Source organism: Dreissena polymorpha, chromosome 15 (assembly GCF_020536995.1).
Source record: "Dreissena polymorpha isolate Duluth1 chromosome 15, UMN_Dpol_1.0, whole genome shotgun sequence".
Taxonomy (NCBI): Eukaryota; Metazoa; Mollusca; class Bivalvia; order Myida; family Dreissenidae; genus Dreissena; species Dreissena polymorpha.
The window spans coordinates 15,750,491-15,770,907 of record NC_068369.1 but is presented as its reverse complement, the minus strand read 5'-3'; the positions used below and the strand labels follow the sequence as shown (position 1 = coordinate 15,770,907).

Genomic DNA, 20,417 nt, shown 5'->3' with positions numbered 1-20,417 from the left:
TGTCCAGGGAACACTTTGTGGGTGTGGGATTTATTAATGTAGTAATAAAAACATTATAAATGAAATCTACATGAAGAAATTATGCGAAAGGAAATTAGTTTGAGGCAAGAATGCAAATCCCACTGGAGTAGTGAATTGAAGAATCAATTTTTGGTATGGGTATTTTTTTTCTTACACGTATCATAAGTGTAAAACACAGGGATATGTATTATTTAATGCATCTGTAACTGTTGATATTTTAGCAGAAACTTGCACCATTTATTTGCAATATTTCCTAAGATCATCATTAAGCAAATTAAACTTGCAAAATTTCTACAAAAGCTAAAATTAAAATTTCACCTTAAATTGCAAGAACGATTTCAAAGCAACACATTCTTTACTACAGTTTATTACACCTAAATATATAACAAAGAGATTGTATAAAATTCAAAAAGTATTACAAAAGTAAAATACAATGATACTTGGCACTACATGGGGGCATACAAAGTTGAAGGGAGGAGACAAAATTATATTACCTTGATTACGGAGCATGGGAGTTTAATGGGACGGATTTATTATGGTTGTATTAAAATCCTACCATACACGAACAGGTTGCAGAGTGGTGAAAGTGTATGGCCACTGTAATTGTGACCTTTACATCTATGCAAAGAAAGATGAGCACAGCATATTGTCTCGTGATGGGAATGAATAAAATTAAGTCATATTAAACAATTAAAAATTACAGATTGGAAACGATATCTGGACAAAAGGACTGTCTCATCAATCCAACCACCGGAGCAAGAAAAAGCGTGTATTACTCTACAGTAAAGCCTTATTTAGTGTTCATTTATGTATGGCGGTCACCTTGCGTACGCAGTCAGGCTTGATTCCCCGTAACAAAAATCAGTCTTATTATAAATTTATAACAGCTGAGTCTTATAGTCACATGACGTAAATACAGAGTATGAACATTTAAAAAAATAATTATCACTTATTAAATGATTCGTTAAATTAGCTACACTGTTAGTAACTGATGGTGTATGAGATATACAACCTCAGTAATTTCATACCATACAAGAGCAACAGGCTACTCGATTACTAGGGGTGTATGGAAATTACTCAGGGTGTATGGAAAATACACCATGGGCACGTGACCGCTCTAAGCCAATTGGATTAGGTAATTTTTGAAGGAGGTGAGATATTAACTAATTTGGAGTTTGTTTCGTTGAACTAGAATGAGACTTATATAGTAACTGCCATAAAATAGCCACTCTGATCACTTCCCTTGCCTGGCTGCTGCACACAGATTGGACTATATGTGTAAACATATCTCTATAAATAAAACTATCAAAACTGAAACAAAATGGGAAACTAAAGGAATGGGATGAATACATAACTATAATAATATCAGAAAGGCAAGATGAAATACAAGAACATCTACAACAAATTGCAGAATACTGAATGCTGAGTATTTACGAACACAACAAATTGTTTTCTTCCAAATGAAATATTAAGCATAGAGCATAAATTTTCTTCTTACAAAATACACTTAAAAATCATCAAAATCAAAGCTAAAAAGTAAAAACTACTTAAATACAAAACAAATTGTATGTAACACAAAACAACGATCTGCAACAGATCTGAACAACTGGCAAAATTACCAAATAAACACAACAGAATTATGAAATACCTGTAATGCACAGAGAATCATAAAAATAGAAAAACAGAGAATCCGATAAAATGTTTAAAAAAAAAATATACATAATTTACATCCGAGAAAATTTCTATCATCAACAAAAAATCTTTTATTTTCTGATTTTCATAAATAAGAGTTAAACAAGAGATGTGTTCTTCAGAAACACAATGCCCCCTATTGTGCTGCTTTGATTTTTTTTGGACCTTTGACCTTGAAGGATGACATTGACCTTCCACCACTCAAAATGTGCAGCTTAATGAGAAAACCGCTTTGAAATATTTTTTTTCTTTTTTTTACCTTTGACCTTGAAGGATGACCTTGACCTTGAACTTCCACCACTCAAAATGTGCAGCTTCATGAGAACGCCGCTTTGATTTTTTGTTTGTTTTGACCTTTGACCTTGAAGGATGACCTTGACCTTCAACTTCCACCACTTAAAATGTGCAGCTTTATGAGATACACTTGCAGGCCAAATATCAAGTTTCTATCTTCAATAATGCAAAAGTTATGGCCAACGTTAAAGTTTTTCCGGACGGACGGACAGACTGACATACACACATACTGACATACTGACTGACGGACATTTCAACTGCTATATGCCACCCTACCGGGGGCATAAAAAATATTGACATTTAAATATCAAAATCAATCAATACCAATCAGTCATAATAATGCAAAAAATACCAAACACTGTACACAACTTTTGTAAAATGACTTCTTTTATTTATCCTAAATAACAAAAAATGCCTTATATCATAAACAAATGCCACAACAACTTAATATAAATTGACTACTTTACTGTATTTATATATAACAAACATTTATCATTCATAATAAGTGAAGCCTTTAGCACCTTAATAAAATAAATTTTAAAATAAATATCATTTGACCAATTTCTTAACAGCTTATACTAAGTATAGAGAAAAACTATATATATTTTTCAGCATAAATTTTGTGGTTAAAAAAATGGCCACATAAATTCTAAGATTTCTGTATTTGAAATAAAAAAGGAAATTTGCGTCAGTTATTTTCATGTGTTAAATTCCTGGATCGGTCCATTGGTGATATCAATGAAAATTAATGTGTCATAAATAGTAATGATTTTAAGTTTTACACGTTATTTTAGCATCAAAATGCTGAGTGCTAAGAGTTTTTATGTATCATTTGATACAAGTTGTACATTTGAGCATAATATGATTAAAGGTTCATTAAGAAGTAAAGGCATATTCAGCGAATTAAAAATGGCTACATGTATATGCAACCAGCATAAAACCATACCAGCCTGCGAGTAACTCCTAGTCTGTTCAGATTGCATGCTGCTTACCGCTCAGCTCAGGGTTGTATGTTAGGCTTTTAACACTTGAATCTAGTAAGAAAGGTCTTTTGTCTATTTTAATATTCTAAAGGCCTACAAACGCATAAATATTTGTATCAGAGGATGAAACGGTTAACGCGTATCTTCGTCGTCAGAGTCGAGGCTGATACCATCTTGGTGGTGGCCCTTTTTTAAGACTACAGGTCTCTCGAAGGTTTCCAATTCATACCCATAAGTACCGCGGGAGGACATAGTGTTGTACGAAGCAACACTTCCAGACATCGGCCGTCTTGCAGCATTTCGCGACATGGGTCTGTTAGAAAATACAAGAAACTATACAATTCCATGAAAAACATAGCAATATGGACTTGTTTTAACAAAAATATAAGCTTTTAAAAACCTTAAGCACTGTGTGTAATGCGATATTAGAGAACACTGTACAAATTATAAGTGTGGCGTCAATTTTTTCAGCATCTATCCTGGTTTGATGGTATTTACTCAATATTAACTACATTCATTTTCCGCCAACCTTTGATTCAAGTAGCAGGGTAGCTGGCAGCTACTTGCATAAGCATGTGCCCTTAGTTCTGATAAACCAGCTTACCAAGGTCTTTCTGCACTGACCTCATTGATAGGACTGAACTACGGACAAAAACTTCATCAAAAACGAAACAAAAATGACCCTAGCTCTGGGAAAACGGGGTGTAATGAAAATCTGCACAGGCTAATCAGGGATGATATGTTTTGCTTTTATGGAATTTCTTGTTTGAAAGAAGTATCTTTTCAACAACAAGAAATGTGTTTGTCAGAAACACAATGCCCCCTACTGCGCCGCTTTGAAGCCATATTTGACCTTTGACCTTAAGGATGACCTTGACCTTTCACCACTCAAAATGTGCAGCTCTATGAGATACACATGCATGCCAAATATCAAGTTGCTATCTTCAATATTGCAAAAGTTATTGAAAAAGCTTAACCAAGGTTAAATTTGGAGACAGAATGACAGACAGACAGGCCAAAAACAATATACCCCCAATCATTTGATCAGAGGACATAAAAACGAAACAAATGACCCTAGTTCTGGAAAAATGTAATGAAAATCTGCACAGGCTAATCAGGGATGACATGTTTTGCTTGTATGGAATTTCTTGTTTGGAGGGAGAATCTTCATAACAAAAATCCACTCAAGGCGTAAAGTGTAGTCCCTGATCAGCATGTGTATTCTGCAAAGGCTAATCTGGGATTAAACACTACGCACATGCAGTAAGCCCCTTTTCCCCAGAGCAAGATTTGAATTAATTGACTCACCTATGCTGTGACAAGGGTCGCGGCCTCCTAATTGCCTCGATGGTTTCATAGTGTGAAGTGTTCTGTCTGCCAGAGCTGCGAAGGTCACGTAAGCTAGAACCGCTACGCAGAGACTGATGGTAAAGCGACCCTTCGTCATCCTGCCCATGTACATAGACATACTCCTTCTTCTTGCGGTAGCTGTAGATATGTTTTGCATGATCAGTATTTATTGTATTAAAAGAATTATGTTGTTTGTGGATGTATTAAACAGCAAGTTTGTTGCTTGTGTATGCATAAAACAGGAAAATTATGTTGCTTATGGATGTATTAAACAGGATATCTGTTGCATGTGGATGCATTGAACAGATAGTCTGTTGCTTGTGGATGCATTAAACAGGAAGTCTGTTGATTGTTGATGCATTAAACAGGAAGTTTGTTGCTTGTGGATGTTTTGAACAGGAAGTCTGTTGCTTGTGGCTTCATATTAAACAGAAAGTCTGTTGCTTGCGGATGCATTAACAGGAAATATGTTGCTTGTGGATGCATTAAACAGGAAGTTTATTGCTTGTGGCTGAAAAAAAAAGAAAGTCTGTTGCTTGTGGATGCTATGAAGTCTGTTGCTTGTGGATGCTTTTATCAGGAAGGCTGTTGCATGTGGATGCATTAAGCTGGAAATCTATTGCTTGTGGGTGCATTAAACAGGAAGTTTGTTGCTTGTGGATGCATTAAACAGGCAGTTTGTTGCTTGTGGATGTAAGAAACAATTGAAATGGTGCAAATACACCATTTTTATTGCTATTTACGGTGAAAAAAACAAGCTGATAGTAATGCCAACTGACTTCTTTAATTTGTCAGCCAATTTTATGACCATCATTCCGTTGTAAAAACACATGTCAGTCAATAAACGATAATGATGTACAGTTTATCTGTTCAAGAATTTGATAAATTATTACAGGGGTTAATATGGGTTTCCAAATAATTTGAATTGTGAAAAAATAATTATTTTAGCTAAAAATAAGTGTTAAAATGTGATGACATTTCATAAATTGGACAAATGCTCATGTGTTGTGATAACATCCAGCAGATTTCTACTCACAATTGTTCTTTATTTCAAAGGAACCTTTTCACATTTTGGTAAATTGACAAAATAAAAAAAATTGTTTCAGATTCACAAATGTTCGTTGTACTTATGATAATTGTGAGGAAACAGTAATACTGAACATTTATAATTTTCTAAAATATCCATTATATGCATCTTTTAACAATTTAAAAACATGAACAATTTTAAGTGTTGCAACCAGAAACGATTGAATAATTTGGAGAGTTCTGTTATTGTTGTTATATTTTGTGACACTACCAGTATAAAATACATAACACATTGTATAAGCATGGATGGTCGAGTGCAGTGGTCTGAGACTTTTACTCCAGGGGTCAGTGGTTCGAGCCCAGTTGAGGGTTACCTTTTTCTTTCTTTAATTTTAATATTTTTTTTTCTGGAGCTTTATAGATCCAATGTTTACATTTATCAATATCAGGCATTTAATGACAAACTTCAATGCATGCCAAAATCTGTGAAAAGGTCCCTTTAAAGACAAACAACAAAAAGTCGAAAAAATTACTTTGCAAATAAAAACCCTGTTACATACCTGTGATTAAATGTCTCATTGAAAATTGGAACACTGATAAAGAAGTCCAGGCTTATTGGTTTAGAAGACCTATATGTTGGTGGTTTTGATGAAATCACGGATGGTGCTTTTGATGAAACCATGGAGGTGTCGAGCTGATTATATTCTGGTTGCCGCGTTGCTACTTGTGTATGCATCTGATGGATTCTAACTGGGGCCTCTGGTCTCAATTCTTCTTGAGGGACTTCAGGAAGGGGCCGGCCCCTATTCAGATCCTTCTGTTTCCCCTTGTACATGTCTCGCTGCGGTAAACCACGACCGACAAAGCGTATTTCAGTTTCCCCATACCTTTAATTGATAATGATTTTTAATTGAAGCAACTTACTTATATTTTTTTTCAAACTACATGTTACAAAAGATAATTTTTAAGGAACATTAACATTGCATCTTTGGTTATAGATATGTACATAATGAATTCAGGGCTCCCTATGGCTCAAAATTTTTTTCATAGCCAAACTTATCTTTTTATGTGGTAATACTTACTATTTTGGATATTTTATGGGTGATAACGTAGAAACCTTGTTGCCAAATGGATTTTTGGCAGCCAATTTATTTTATTTGTAGCCATTGGCTAATTTGGCAAATGGCAGAGAAAGCCTTGGAAATCCCACATTTTATTCTTTTCACTGCTTAAGGAAGTAATCCCAAATCATTAAAATTGTGTTCAATTAACATCACTACATGTAATAATTATTGGCACAAAATAGTAACAAAATTCAATAAAGTAATTAAGTACTGTATTTGTTCTAATAGACACATCATACAACATTAATCACCATTTTGGAAACAACAGCAATATTTCACAGCTCGTTTTAGTTGTTAATATTTTGTTTTCATTTAAATTAAACAAAGCAACAACTACACCCTCAACATACATATATCACATAAGGACTGGACCCGATCATCAAAATGGCAGATTAAGCTTATTTTTGTTGAGTTGCGGGTCCTTTTTGAGTAAGGTAATAAGATAGTTTAAAATCACTTGATAGAAGGTTCACACATATTAATGCATTCGTTTTAGTAAAAAAAAATTGACACTGTCAAATTTGTTTTGCTGATTGAAAATTCCAAAACTGATGAATATTGTAATTCATCATAACTTGATACCTTCTTGTTAAATACCAACAATATTTCTTCCTTTATATAAACACACAATCCTATGATATACTTCCACACTACAGAGTCAGTTTACATTTTTTTTACAAATGCGCCGTGCTCTGTGAAAAGGAAGATCTATGCATGTGCGTAAAGTGACAATTTCCGCCTAGATTTTTGCTAAGAAGAGACTTTTTTTAACAACAATATCATAAAAGCGGAAAGTGTTGTCCCTGATAAGTCTGTGTGGACTGCACAAGCTAATCTGGAAAGACACTTTACGCACATTCATTAAACAGCTTTTCACAGAGCATGGCTTCAATTCAATAATCATAGATAGAAACCTATCCTGCAATGTCTATTTTAAACATACCAGGGCCCTCAATCCATTTGAGGGGAAGCGGGTCTCTACCCATAGCCTGGGAAATTCACGCGGCTTTTCCCTTTTTGGGGGATTTTTTTACTTACTCTCTTATTATTACATTTGTACATGTTTGCACTATATTCATTGCTTTTTTAATAAATAAATATGTTTGACAAGATTTAATTAAAATAGAATTGAGATATAATAATCATGAGAAACATTTTTTTAATTTTTTTATATTTTATTTTTTTTTTTTAAGGGGAATTTTTCCCCCCAAAAGGGGAAAATAGTATACTTTTCTGATGGGGGAATACGCTGAATTTGACAGATTGAGGGCCCTGCATGCATATATTTAAATTGGAACAGCCAATAAGAATCCACAACTCATGGAGGACTTTACTTTCAAGGAAGCAGTTTGACAACACGAACACAATAATTATTTTGTTGAAAATAAAGAAACAAATCTCAAGAACAAAGGTTTATAATTATTTTTATACTGATGCATGGCCATATATGTATAAAATATTTGTGATATAATATCATTACAACAAGATATAATTAGCACAAATCTTCTGACCAAATTTCATGATGATTCGACAAAAAATGTGGCCTCTACAGTGTTTGCAAGGCAAATATTGACGGATGACAGACAAAAGGCGATTACAAAAGCTAACCATGAGCATATTTTGCTCAGGTGAGCTAAAAATAACCCACAAATCAAAAGGGATACAGCATAAGATGTTACCTGCTAACAGTTTTGTTTGGCTGTGTTTCAACAGGTTGTATCACCTTTTTCCTCACTGGTAAACAAGGCACTGAAAAATAAAACATTAAAGGAAACAATTGGTTTGAATAATTTTGTGATATTGTTAGTTGTAATATTCCAACTCCCAGCTATTGATTCTGCGTTGTTTTTTTTTGGAATGCTCTGAGCTTTTATGAGTACATAGTACTACATACAGCTCAGAGTTCTTCCTGATAAATCCTTGTTTCATGTCCAAATATTAATTTATGTCTCAACTCTCATGTATGTCAAATTGAGTTTTATCAACCCAATACATCGTAAAAACACAATACCTGTTATCATCAACATCAATTTGCAAGTCATTTGTGAAACTACTCAAAAACAAAAACGTTACACAAATTCCATTATCAAACCAAAAGCCAAAGTTTTGAGTTGATGATTCGGTCTTATTATATATCTTATTGCGGTTCCGGAGAAAGTCAGTATATAACAATTGGTTGATTAAACACAGGATCTATCTCACAGAAGATTTCTGAGATAGTAGATAGTGTATTTTTGAATTCGGAATACTGGGCTCTGTCCATCGTAAAACACATTTAAAAGAAACTGTTAACGTGTTTGAAACTTTGGAAACATTGGATTACATTGCTATTATGCGAGCTTACCATATATTGTTAAGTTGTTTTAATTTGCACATTTAGGATTTATTTATTGTGTTTATTATTGCCAAAAAATAGGTTATGTTGCTAATGGTACGGATTAAAGTGCCGCCTGGATTCATGGCAGAACTTTCCATGAAAAAGGCTTTATCAGTTGCAACTCCCACTGACCAGAAGGGTCAATAGCTGGGAGTTGGATTATTGCAACTGGCTGTAGGTATGTAATCATAACAGCTCAGAGCATTCAAGAAGAACTTGAAATAATGTAATTGGTTAAGTTTATATATTTTTAATGTTTGTTTACCCAATGTAATTAGTTACTGTTGCATCTTTAAAAAGAGTTAAACTTAAACGATTAGTAAAATTGTGTGATTCAATACTAATTTTACGGACTTCCTTATAAATTGCAATGGAGGCTACGCAAATAATCGTTTAATAACGATTTTTAAGTGGTTGCTAGGACTATAGGCGATGTAAACATTGCGCTTCAGTGACACTGATGGGTTTGTTTTTTATTATATCTAAGTTCCTTTAACAGATAGACTAATAATAATATTATGCTATTGTTATGAAATATTATACATTTGAACTATAAGCAATCTTTATAATTACTTACTTTTTTTCAACCAAATATGTACAATATTCCTCACTACCGATCTCCTTCGTTCAAGCCTTGTTAGCAGGTGCTTGATAAGGTTACACAGAACTATGTGTTAGGCGTTGACCGCTTAACAATAATTTTACTTTACACTGGTTCCGTTTTTGTCCCGGGGGGGGGGGTGCGGGTAACTTCATATATATATATATATATATATATATATATATATATATATATATATATATATATATATATATATATATATATATATATATATATATATATATATATATATATATATGAAAGTATCAGTATCAAAATGGGTATGATAAATTTCATTCTTGTATATAAATGGGTATAAAAATGTACAAATAAAGATATAATACGGGATATAATAGCAAATTCAATATTGTATTGATATGATAGAGATTAAAATTCTAGTATGAAATGTGTCCATTTTATCAAGTTCTAGTATTGAAATGGGTCCAGTTTATCAATATTATTGTATTGAAATGGGTCCACTTTCTCAATGGTATCGTATACAAATGGATCTGCAGTTTCAAAAATCTTTTATCAAAATGGGTCTACTTTATCAGAGTTCCGGTATAAAAAATGGATCACAATTCGGAAGTCTCAGTGGGACACACCCCTACCCTAAAATTTGGGAAGTTACACGCCCGGGGTTTTTGTCCAACCATAAATAGCTTATTTGCGGACATGTTCTCAAAATAAGGATTGATAGTCCTTTAAGTGGACCATATTAACGAAAAGTGAGTGTTTTTTTTATAGTCATGCATTCAATAGATAGAGGGTGGCATTTCTATCACACCCTACGACTCGGGACGCACACACAACGACAGAATTGTGCAAGCAAGTTTTGCAAAAAGTATCATAATTTGACGTTTACTATAGCAGGTTTCGTGTGTCTGAATGTCAAGACTGCTTAGTGAAAATGAACAAATAATTGTGAGTTTGCAAAAAAAAAAGGGTTTATGCATACTTTTTTTACATTCTACATTGACCTAGTTTGTTAAGGTTATATCCATTCTTTGAATTCTTTGTATGCTAATACGTTCGGAATCCTATACCCGTTCGTTGTTTTTGGTGATGCTATCTATGATAAGTTTTAGCTAAATTTCTTGCGATTAGTAGACTATATGCATATGTAACGTTGATTACCAATACAATTTCGCAAATTTTTGGAGAATACAAACATACAAGAGCGGTTAAATGTACTAATGTAACACTTACCATAGAAGATTATAACTAACATTCTTTATAAATAGGTTATAACAATGACGTTAAGACACGTAATCGACGTTTAGTCTTTTTATAAGGTATGTTATGCTTTGAATGCAATATTCATTCCCAGAAAGAGATAATGTTTTAGCCTAGACAAAAAACGACACTCGAATGCTTCAATTACGGGATTGGGAACAAGGTAACTACGTTTCTGTCTTCTCTGGGCTTACTTTTCTTTTTATGATTCAGTGAAAATGGTGGTTCACTCTGTAACTGATCCAAACCATAAATTAATTCTATCTGGTAAGGAAAACTTGGTCGTGCTGATGTATATTTCGGACAAAAATTATATTGCCTATCGTCATTTTAAGAGGCATTTCTTGTTTGTATTTTAATCATGGTATATTACGATGTTATAAGTATATACTATTGTGTGTTCGGCTATTAATGTGCGCTAATGACGTGTTAAGATTAGAAAAAAATGACGTCTTGTGAATACACATGTAGTAAAATTCGGATAGACGTCTTATTCGACTATTATGCGGTGCTATATAAAATTATACCGGTAATTCAATTGAAAAGAAATTCGATGTGGAACGTTTATATATACAAATGGGAATATTTTACATATTGGAATATCATAACTATGGATAATGGCATTGTGAATGATTTTTCTGATGTTATGAGATCACGCAATAAAAAAAATCATGATGTTTGAATAAAAAGATATTCTTCTCAAATTTCAATTGCTCTATTATTATTGCGAAATGTTCAACATTTGACAGCAACAGATTTGTGATGTATGATTTATGAACGTTACTTTTATGCTTTGTGTGACTCTGGAATAGTAAAAAAAAGCATGCAGTTGTTGAGTGGACTTCAAACCTCAAGGTCCTTCGCTCCATTCCAGACCGGCATTTGAGATTTCAGAAACACATGTAAAGATTCCCGCTTAACAACAGATGTAATTGCATCAAACTCAACAAGATCTCGCGTGTATCTGTGCAATGCAAACATACACAAGAATCATAACATTTGTTAGTTAAAAAGTAGGGTATCGCACAAAATGCCTTGTAACCAAACACGGTGAATCATGCCTGTCTATTGAACAAAAAGGGCCCAAATGAAAATATGCGCTTACACACGTACTTTAATGGACTTTTATTAACGGCAAGTTCAAACAAATACAAATACTCTTTTTATGAAATAAAACTATTCCATGAATTTATATATCTATTACAAATGTAAGCAATACAACAGATATCGCATTCTAGAACCTCGGAAAAATGACTTATGTTATATAATTGTAAATTTGCATAATTGATAAAAACATCAATTGTTACAGACATTTAAATATCAATACAAATGATTTATCTCGTCATTAGAAAATAAATACAAGAATAATCACATTTTGGTAATACTTACTAATAATATATAGCGAAAAAGACATTCACGTTAACTGACTATGCATACTTTACATGTAAATAGACTATTACTTTATGTATAGTGCATTGTATATTTGCATTACAAAAGGATGAAATGTACATTTATAAAAAGCAAGCATATATTCACACTATTTTGGTATACCAAAAGCGATAAACATATAAGAGGTGGTCATATTAAAAACAAAACGTCAGTCAAAAGGTTTACAGATATTCGTTCGAAAAACAAACAAACAAATAAACCATGGTATAAATGGCACCCGTAGCTACAATTAAGACAATCGAAAAAATACTGGCATATATCTCATCACATTGCTGTCCCTCGCGTTGAATGGTCTTAAGCAAATCACATTGATATGTTACTTCTTCGAGGTCGTGACCTTATGACGCTAGAGCCCGTATTTACCATCTTTAAAAAAGCTCATAAACCCTCAAGATCAACGAATGTTTCGAATAATATTTCGAAAACATAAAATTAACACACACAACATCAATATTCCTTATAGCAATGGCCAAAATTTAAACGCTAGATGTGGTCCGGTAACATAGATTTAACAAGATACAAAATTATATTTTTTGCGGGACAATATTCAACACATGTTCATGTACCAAGTAAGTGTTCGTTTGTCGTATGAATAGATATCATTGCGGGATTTTAAAATGGAATATATTGTACCACACAAACATACAATCGAGCATTTTGTATCTCGTTCAATCAATGTTACCATACCACATCTCACGTTGAAATTTTGGCTATTAATTGCTATAACGAACATTGATTTGTTATGTGTTTACTTTCTTTTTCGAATTATTGTAGGAAATTTTCGTTGATTTTTAGTATGTATGTTACTTTAAGACTAATGTCAAATATCAAATATTATTTTAAACCACGTTAAGAAAAGCGATTATGTTGAATCTAACAGTATAACTGCAATCTCATCGTATTTTGTCTTACAATAGAAAAACGAGAAAGTAGCATGACGCCCATTTCGGTAAACACTTTGTTGGTATCAGAACAATTCACAAAGTGGTTTCGAAAAACGCGGATGACCCGGTACATGTGGTTTGAAAAACACGGATGACCCAGGACATGTGTATGTGCAAAGTCAGAAGCTTTTCTAAAAGTTCGAGGTCTATTCTTCACTTTTAAGCCAAAACGCGGGATGATGAAAACGGGCTCCGACATCATTTTCAGGTCTTTTTTTAACATGTTAGTACGTATTTTTTTGCTTTTTTGAAAAAATAATTCATCATTATACCATAATGGCACACATAGTCAGGTCGAACTTTGACATTAGGTTAATATTGCTGCTGTCCAGATATTGTCCACGGCAGACACTGCATGGTCGTCAACAGCTGGCTGGGTATATAGGTGAAGGCAGCTAATAAAATAGCAGCTGCGACAACTATTATTATACCGACTGATATTCGGTTAAGGAAACGTAATAGTAGCATGCTCATTTATAAAAAAGAGAGCTAAAACGTATTCTATGGAATCAACTCAAGTTAATGAAGATGTGAATAGTCATGAAAAAAGGTTGCAAACTGTTCGAAAAGCCTGAATTAAAGCCCTGCCTTTATTGTATTTTCTTGTTTTTATTAATATTCGTCTTAAAGCAAATCCTGTTTAAGAGGGAAAGCTTCGTCCCTGATTAGCGCTCGATTGGTCATTGTCGGCTCGGGTACTACTAAGATGTACCACGGATATTCTTAAGTATACTTAAATATATCTCGGGTCATTGTGTCACACCGGTCTTACTGACAATAACGTAGTGACGTCACCATCTATGTATAGAATGTATCTCGGGTACGGTAAATATACTAAATCGTACCCGCGAATGTTCAATATCCACGCAGAGTTGTCGTTCCTTGCTCTCACATGCAATGAGCTTTGCCAATTGTGTACACACCGGTCTTATTGACCTATGTACTAACGCGAAAGGAATTGTGGGTAGCACTTCTTTTACGAGTGAAAAGTGAAAGCGAAAGTAGGTCAGGTAATCTTGCTTCTGATAATCGCTATCAGTCTTAATAGAGTTTCAAAATCACATTTAAACATAATTAAATAACATTTCTTTAAACAACATTCCGTTTTGAAGACACAATAAAAAAACTATTCTTATTTCATTATTAACATTTTCATTCCTACGCAGAACTACTTTGGCGGATGCATAATTCCCCAAACCAGCGGAATGTGATGCGTCTTAGTATAGAGGTGACAATAACGTAGTGACGTCACCATCTATGTATAGAATGTGAGCTTTGCTGGTTCCAGTCAAATTTCTGCGCGGAGGTTAGCGAATTTTAACGCAAAATTTGTCGTTGTCGGCTTTTATTCCTAATAATTATTGACATATTTATTACAATATTTTGTACAATGTCCTCTATATTATCGAAACAAATACTACACAAAATATGTTGAGGCAGGGTTTTTTCGACGTGTATTCTGTTTCGTATTCCGTAACGCGTTTCACGACATCGGATTTTGGGCGAGAATAAAACTAGGGTACAGTCTCAATTGGCCGGGTACGTGTTGGTATATATTCCTTACCCGGTGTACATTTACATATACTTAAGAGTACCTGGGGTGCATTTAAGTAGTTCCCGAGCCAACAATGACCAATCGAGCCTGATTAGTCCGTGCAGGCCAATCTAAGACAACACTTCCTGCACATGCATTAAGCCCAGTTTTTCCAGAGCGAGTCTCACATTGTCTCTAGAAGCCAACTTCTGTGTTAGCGGGTTTTGAGGGCGTAAGATCTTTAACACGGCACAATTGAAAAAGAACGGTAAATGTCCTAATGGCAGATTATCGGCGCCTTTATTTGTCGATCGTGTGGTGTCGTTTTTACGAATGTCCAAGTCGTCAACACGTAACCACCACGAAAGAATAACAAATGTCACATGTTCGAACCCTTTTAACCCGCGAAACATGTCAGAACTTAATGACATGAAATAAGGCACCATTTTAAACGAATGTGCTACGAAAATATATAATAGTACACACCCATCCCAAACTATTTACATACGTGTCGTCTTATCAATTAATATAAATATAAAATATCAAATGTATGTTACGAAATAGTTACTTGTGGTACTATGCCAAGTTACAATTATTCGGTTGTTAACATAATGATCATACGCAATCAATATAGGTTGAAATATTGTTTTAAAATGTGATATCGCAGTGCTTTACTTTACTCAAAGATACATAATTTAAAATTGCGACATGGTGGACATTTGCAACATGCGTAAAATGGTACTGTTTTCAGAAAGTAGCGAAAGCGGGAATAATTGCAACATTGCAAAACTCAAGTTTTTATACTACTTACCTTTTGAGAAGTGTCGAATGTTTTTAACTTTAATTAGTATTTTAACGTTAATTAGTATTTTGAGCAACAAAAACACATTAATTATAAAAAAATAACAACAACAAAAATAACGAAAATCTAACAGTTACCGATTCTTGGTAAAGCACTGGGAGATTAAAGACTTTTTTTTTAAATATATCATATCTGTCGGACAAAGATTCAGAAAAACGCTCTAGGCCACGATGCCGCAGAAGTTATTGACACGTGTATGACAATACACAGGGTCGAGTGTGTACACAGGTAATCTCGTTATTGATTTTTCCTGATGTATGGCCCCGATTTACAGGCGTTTCGCATTCCCCAGAAAACTTATAGAGACACATTTATTTTTGATGTAGGCGGATAAAATAATCGCCATTTTTTCTAGACAATTTTAAGAAATAATAGCCAGTTGTATTAAGTAATCGCCATTGGCGATAATGTCTGGCAGCAGCGTGTCATGTAACAGCTTATAACATATCGTTCATTCCAATGAGTTTATTCTTATGATGGAAATTAATAAGGGGCTATTTCAATAATATGTATATGCAATGTTAAGATGAAGTTTTAGAATTTAGTAATACATTTTTGGGAGATATTTGCATAAACTAAGACCTGATTTAAGATTTATTTCAAGTAAGAACACAAATACGTTTACACCCAGGGTGGGGTATAATTGGGATCAATAAAATGAAAAGTCATTTAGATAAAAGAATCGAAGGACCATATACTTCACAATGAGTTTCAATTAACGAAAGGGTCAGCATATAGACATGAGATTTGTATTACTTCACATAGTTATTGAAATAGCATAGATGAATGGGTCATCGGAAAGTCTTAATTGCATTGGTTACACAAAATATTGCACCGACAAACACAACAGTAAAACTTGAAATCAATAAAAAGTAATTGGATTTTGGAGTATTTGGCAAGCAAGTAAATACATGAATAGATTGTTCCTTCTAGAACATTCTAATAAGTCAACCAATCCGTAATAAGCCCGGACCTTGGTGACCAATGGAAATTACAAGTAGATTTTATGTAAATTAACCTGGGAATAAAATGCAGTGTTTTAGTTAGTAGAAAAGAGAATCTGCGGTTAGATTTGAAAGAACATGGCGAGTTGTCACGTCTTCTTGACGTGGCGGCCATGTTGGCTGCCGCGCTGTAAAATTGTATTTCTTGTACATTAGCAAGCGTTGTGTTAGAGAATACTCAACGGAAATAAATCTCGATGAAAACAGAAATGAACTTTGGTTGTTACTGTGTGTTATCAACGAACAATGTGTAATTACGTGACAAGCGTGAGCACTGACTGTTATGGCAACTCATGATCTCGAAGGATATGCACTATGGCCTTTTCGAGCGGGTCCATGACGTAAAGGCATGACGTTATCTCGAATTGGAAATAAACATACGCCATCACCTGGTAAAGGCAGGAGAACAGGCGGGAAAATGCACCGGAGCTAGGCATCTTCGGGTCTAGCTGAAACGAAAAAAATACGTTCACATACGACAATTTCTTTAAACGCGAGTTAAGATTTCCTGTTATGAGCTTTCGGGAAAAATGAATCTGGTAGGAATAATTTTTTTATTTTTTACGATATTATTACCAGAAAATGATGTTGTCGGTGAAAGATGTAGCTTAATCAATCTAAATCTATCATGTCTAATATTCATTCGATATGTAATATTGATTTTGTTGAGTATTGATTTTGTTTGAACCGAATTAAATATGCGTGATTTGTTTTCAAATTCTTCACGATCAGTTTTGGCGAGCTATTAGTCGTCCGTATTTTGAACTCATTATACAAAATATGTATTACCATGCAAAACATTCAGGTTCAATTCATACAAAAACTGATTTCAATATACCTTATTTTTAAGGTTTGCTTGAAATAGACCTTTCTTTAGAAAGAAACATAGGTACAGTGTTAACCCATTTATGCCTAGCGTCTAGAAAAAAAGCCTTGGCAAACAGCGTATACCCAGGTGAGACGCCGCATAATGCGGCGTCTCATCTGGGTCTGCGCTGTTTGCTTAAAGGAATTTCCGTAAGAAATATTCTAAATATAGAAATAAATATACTAGACATCCCTAAGTTTGGAAATAACTTGATCCAATTTAGAATGATGGGAAAGTCCACTAGGCACAAATGAGTTAAGTTGTTACGTGTCAACAGGACATAAGAAATATATTGTAAGTACATTTTTCACGCTGACAAAGCAAAAATGTATTTATAACCGGTTTCTGCAACCCAATCTCATTGCAGAGTTGTCGTTCCTTGCTCTCACATTCATGAATCGTAACCGTCGTGCAAGAGATTGGTTGTAGTGATAAGTGATTATGTTTGTTATATTTCTTACTTGCCAAAATACTTAATCAATTAAGTCCAGACGTACTAATACCTATAATGCCATTTAACTTGAACTTTTCAAACTGCGCTTCATATCACTGTCAGTCGAACTATATATGCGCCTCGCTCTGGGAAAACGGGGCTTAATGCATGTGCGTAAAATATCGTCACCGACTAGCCTGTGTACTCCGCACTAGCTCATCAGGGACGACAATTACCGGTTTAATATGATTTCCGATAGGAATAGACTTCCTTTAAACAAAACAAAAGCCATACAAATGGAAAGTGTCGTCCCCGATTAGCCGCATGTTCAGCAGACTACTTACCGATTAAACCCCATTTTTGCAGAGCGCGGCTCATATACTCCTGCCGCAAGAATTAATAACAATAATGGTACAGAGGCTTCTACTATAAATACCACTGCGACGGCAAGTTGCTCTTTATATATCCTAAACGCCGCCATCATCATCATCATCATCATCATCATCATCATCATCATCATCATCATCATCATCATTATCATCATCATCATCATCGTCATCATCGTCGTCGTCGTCGTCATCGTCGTCAACGTAGTCGACATCGTCTTCGTCATCATCACCATATCATCATTAAATTTATCAACATCATAAACAATCCTTTCCATACTAATCGTCTTCTTACTAGAATAACAACAGCAACCACTTCGCGGCAACCAGATGGTCGATGCCGAGTCAACTCCGCGAACACTTGATGTCGTTAAACTCCGCGGATCGCGGAATTTGTTGGTTTTGCGTGAGCTGTACTGTACCTTGTTGATAAAAAAGAATGTTCTGTCAATAAAATGCAATTACTTTACCCCTTAGCAGCCGAGAAAAAGGGGCGCTATTTTTTGGATCACTCTTACATTTTATTTTACGATAGGGGCGCGTTTATTAGGGCGGGAGCGTTTATTAGGATAAAGACCCAGGTATGTTGTTTAAAACAAATTAAGATGGCTCCATATTAACACTTACCACAAAATACTCTTATCCAAAAACAACTTTAAAATATGTTGTTTGCTTAATTACATAAAATGTATGAAAAAGTCCTGTCGGTTCGTTTTAATCGGCTAGAGTGTCGCGTAAAACGCAAATTAATCCAGAAAGGTTTGAAACGAGATGAGTTATTTTGAATGATTTATTTTATGGTTATCGGAATCACCGATTTTCTCAATTAGTTCAGAAAAGTTGGGTTTAACTGGTTTTGACCAGGAGTACAAACATTTTTTTGTAATTCAATACCATAAAGCACACAGCAGAGCCAACGTTTGAAGTGTAGGAATTATTTAATGCGTTGCTTATTCGAGATTTAACAACGCTATGTGTTCATAAAGGTAGTTCTCATTTTAAACAACGCGTGTCGTATCAGAGGTGCTTTTTGATCATTCTTTTAGGGGTTGTCAAAATACACACTTCAAATTAAAGTAATATAAATACTCATAATCCACCAATATTTCGCAAAATGTTTAGTAAAATAAAGTCAACCCTTAAACAAATCAGTGTTCCTTATAGCAATAGCCAAAATTTTAACGTTAGATGTGGTATGGTAACATAAATTTAACGAGATAGAAAACACTCTTTTTATGCATCCCCAAAATTTATTTTGGGGGGAGCATATAGTCGCCGCTTCGTCCGTCCGTGTGTCCGTCCGTGTGTCCGTCCGTGAACATTTTTTGTCCGGGCTATTTCTCAGCAATTAATGACCGGAATTCAATGAAACTTTATGGGAAGCTTCATTACCAAGAGGAGATGTGCATATTATCAGCGGGTTCTGGTCGGATGATTTTTCACAGAGTTATGGCCCTTTTAAATTTTCCATTAACTGTACATATAGTGCAATTCTTGTCCGGGCTATTTCTCAGCAACTAATGACCGGAATTCAATGAAACTTTATGGGAAGCTTCACTACCAAGAGGAGATGTGCATATTATCAGCGGGTTCTGGTCGAATGATTTTTCACAGAGTTTTGGCCCTTTGAAATTTTCCATTAACTGTACATATAGTGCAATTCTTGTCCTGGCTATTTCTCAGCTACTAATGACCGGAATTCAATGAAACTTTATGGGAAGCTTCACTACCAAAAGGAGATGTGCATATTATCAGTGGGTTCTGGTCGGATGATTTTCACGGAGTTATGGCCCTTTAAAAAAAAATTCTATAAAAAAATTATTGTCCCCCCAACTTCTGTGCCCTCAAGACGTTTCCTTTTATTTGAATATATAGTGCAATATTGTGACAAAAAAAAACTTTGGGGAGCATCACCCGTCTCCGACGGTTTCTTGTTTATTTTGATTTGAAACAATAAATTCCATTATCCCGCACCTATATATATATATTCATACGACACACGAACACTAACTTGTTGCATGTGTTGAATATATTATCCCGCAAAAACAACAAAAAAGCTAATGTTGTTTCTTGTTAAACCTATGTAACTAGACCACATCTAGCGTTGAAATTTTGGCTATTGCTATTAGGAACATTGATTTTTTATGTGTTAACTTTATCTTTCGAAATATTTTGCGAAATTTTCGTCGATTTTGAGGGGTTAATAGGCTTTTAAAAATTCTGGAAATTGCAG

General features: G+C 34.4%; 1 protein-coding gene and 1 long non-coding RNA gene across 2 annotated transcripts; both read right to left on the bottom strand.

Annotated features, from left to right (window-relative positions):
- Positions 1–372: 372 nt before the first annotated feature.
- LOC127860709 (uncharacterized) lies at positions 373–9,519 on the bottom strand. The gene is made up of 5 exons (XM_052398968.1): positions 9,445–9,519; positions 8,170–8,239; positions 5,927–6,253; positions 4,299–4,478; positions 373–3,303 (listed from the first exon to the last, which is right to left on the bottom strand). Coding segments are annotated over exons 1-5 (759 nt in total). The 5' UTR covers positions 9,446–9,519; the 3' UTR covers positions 373–3,122.
- A 6,556-nt stretch (positions 9,520–16,075) lies between these two features.
- On the bottom strand, positions 16,076–18,977 carry LOC127860934 (uncharacterized). The gene is made up of 3 exons (XR_008039971.1): positions 18,812–18,977; positions 18,480–18,606; positions 16,076–16,946 (listed from the first exon to the last, which is right to left on the bottom strand). It is a non-coding gene; the product is annotated as an uncharacterized LOC127860934 (long non-coding RNA).
- Positions 18,978–20,417: the final 1,440 nt, after the last annotated feature.

Coding starts and splice junctions, on each gene's coding strand:
- LOC127860709 (XM_052398968.1), bottom strand. Junction 4,479..5,926: donor AATGAGACATTTAATCACAG/GTATGTAACAGG, acceptor ACATATCTACAG/CTACCGCAAGAAGAAGGAGT. Junction 3,304..4,298: donor CGACCCTTGTCACAGCATAG/GTGAGTCAATTA, acceptor ATTTTCTAACAG/ACCCATGTCGCGAAATGCTG.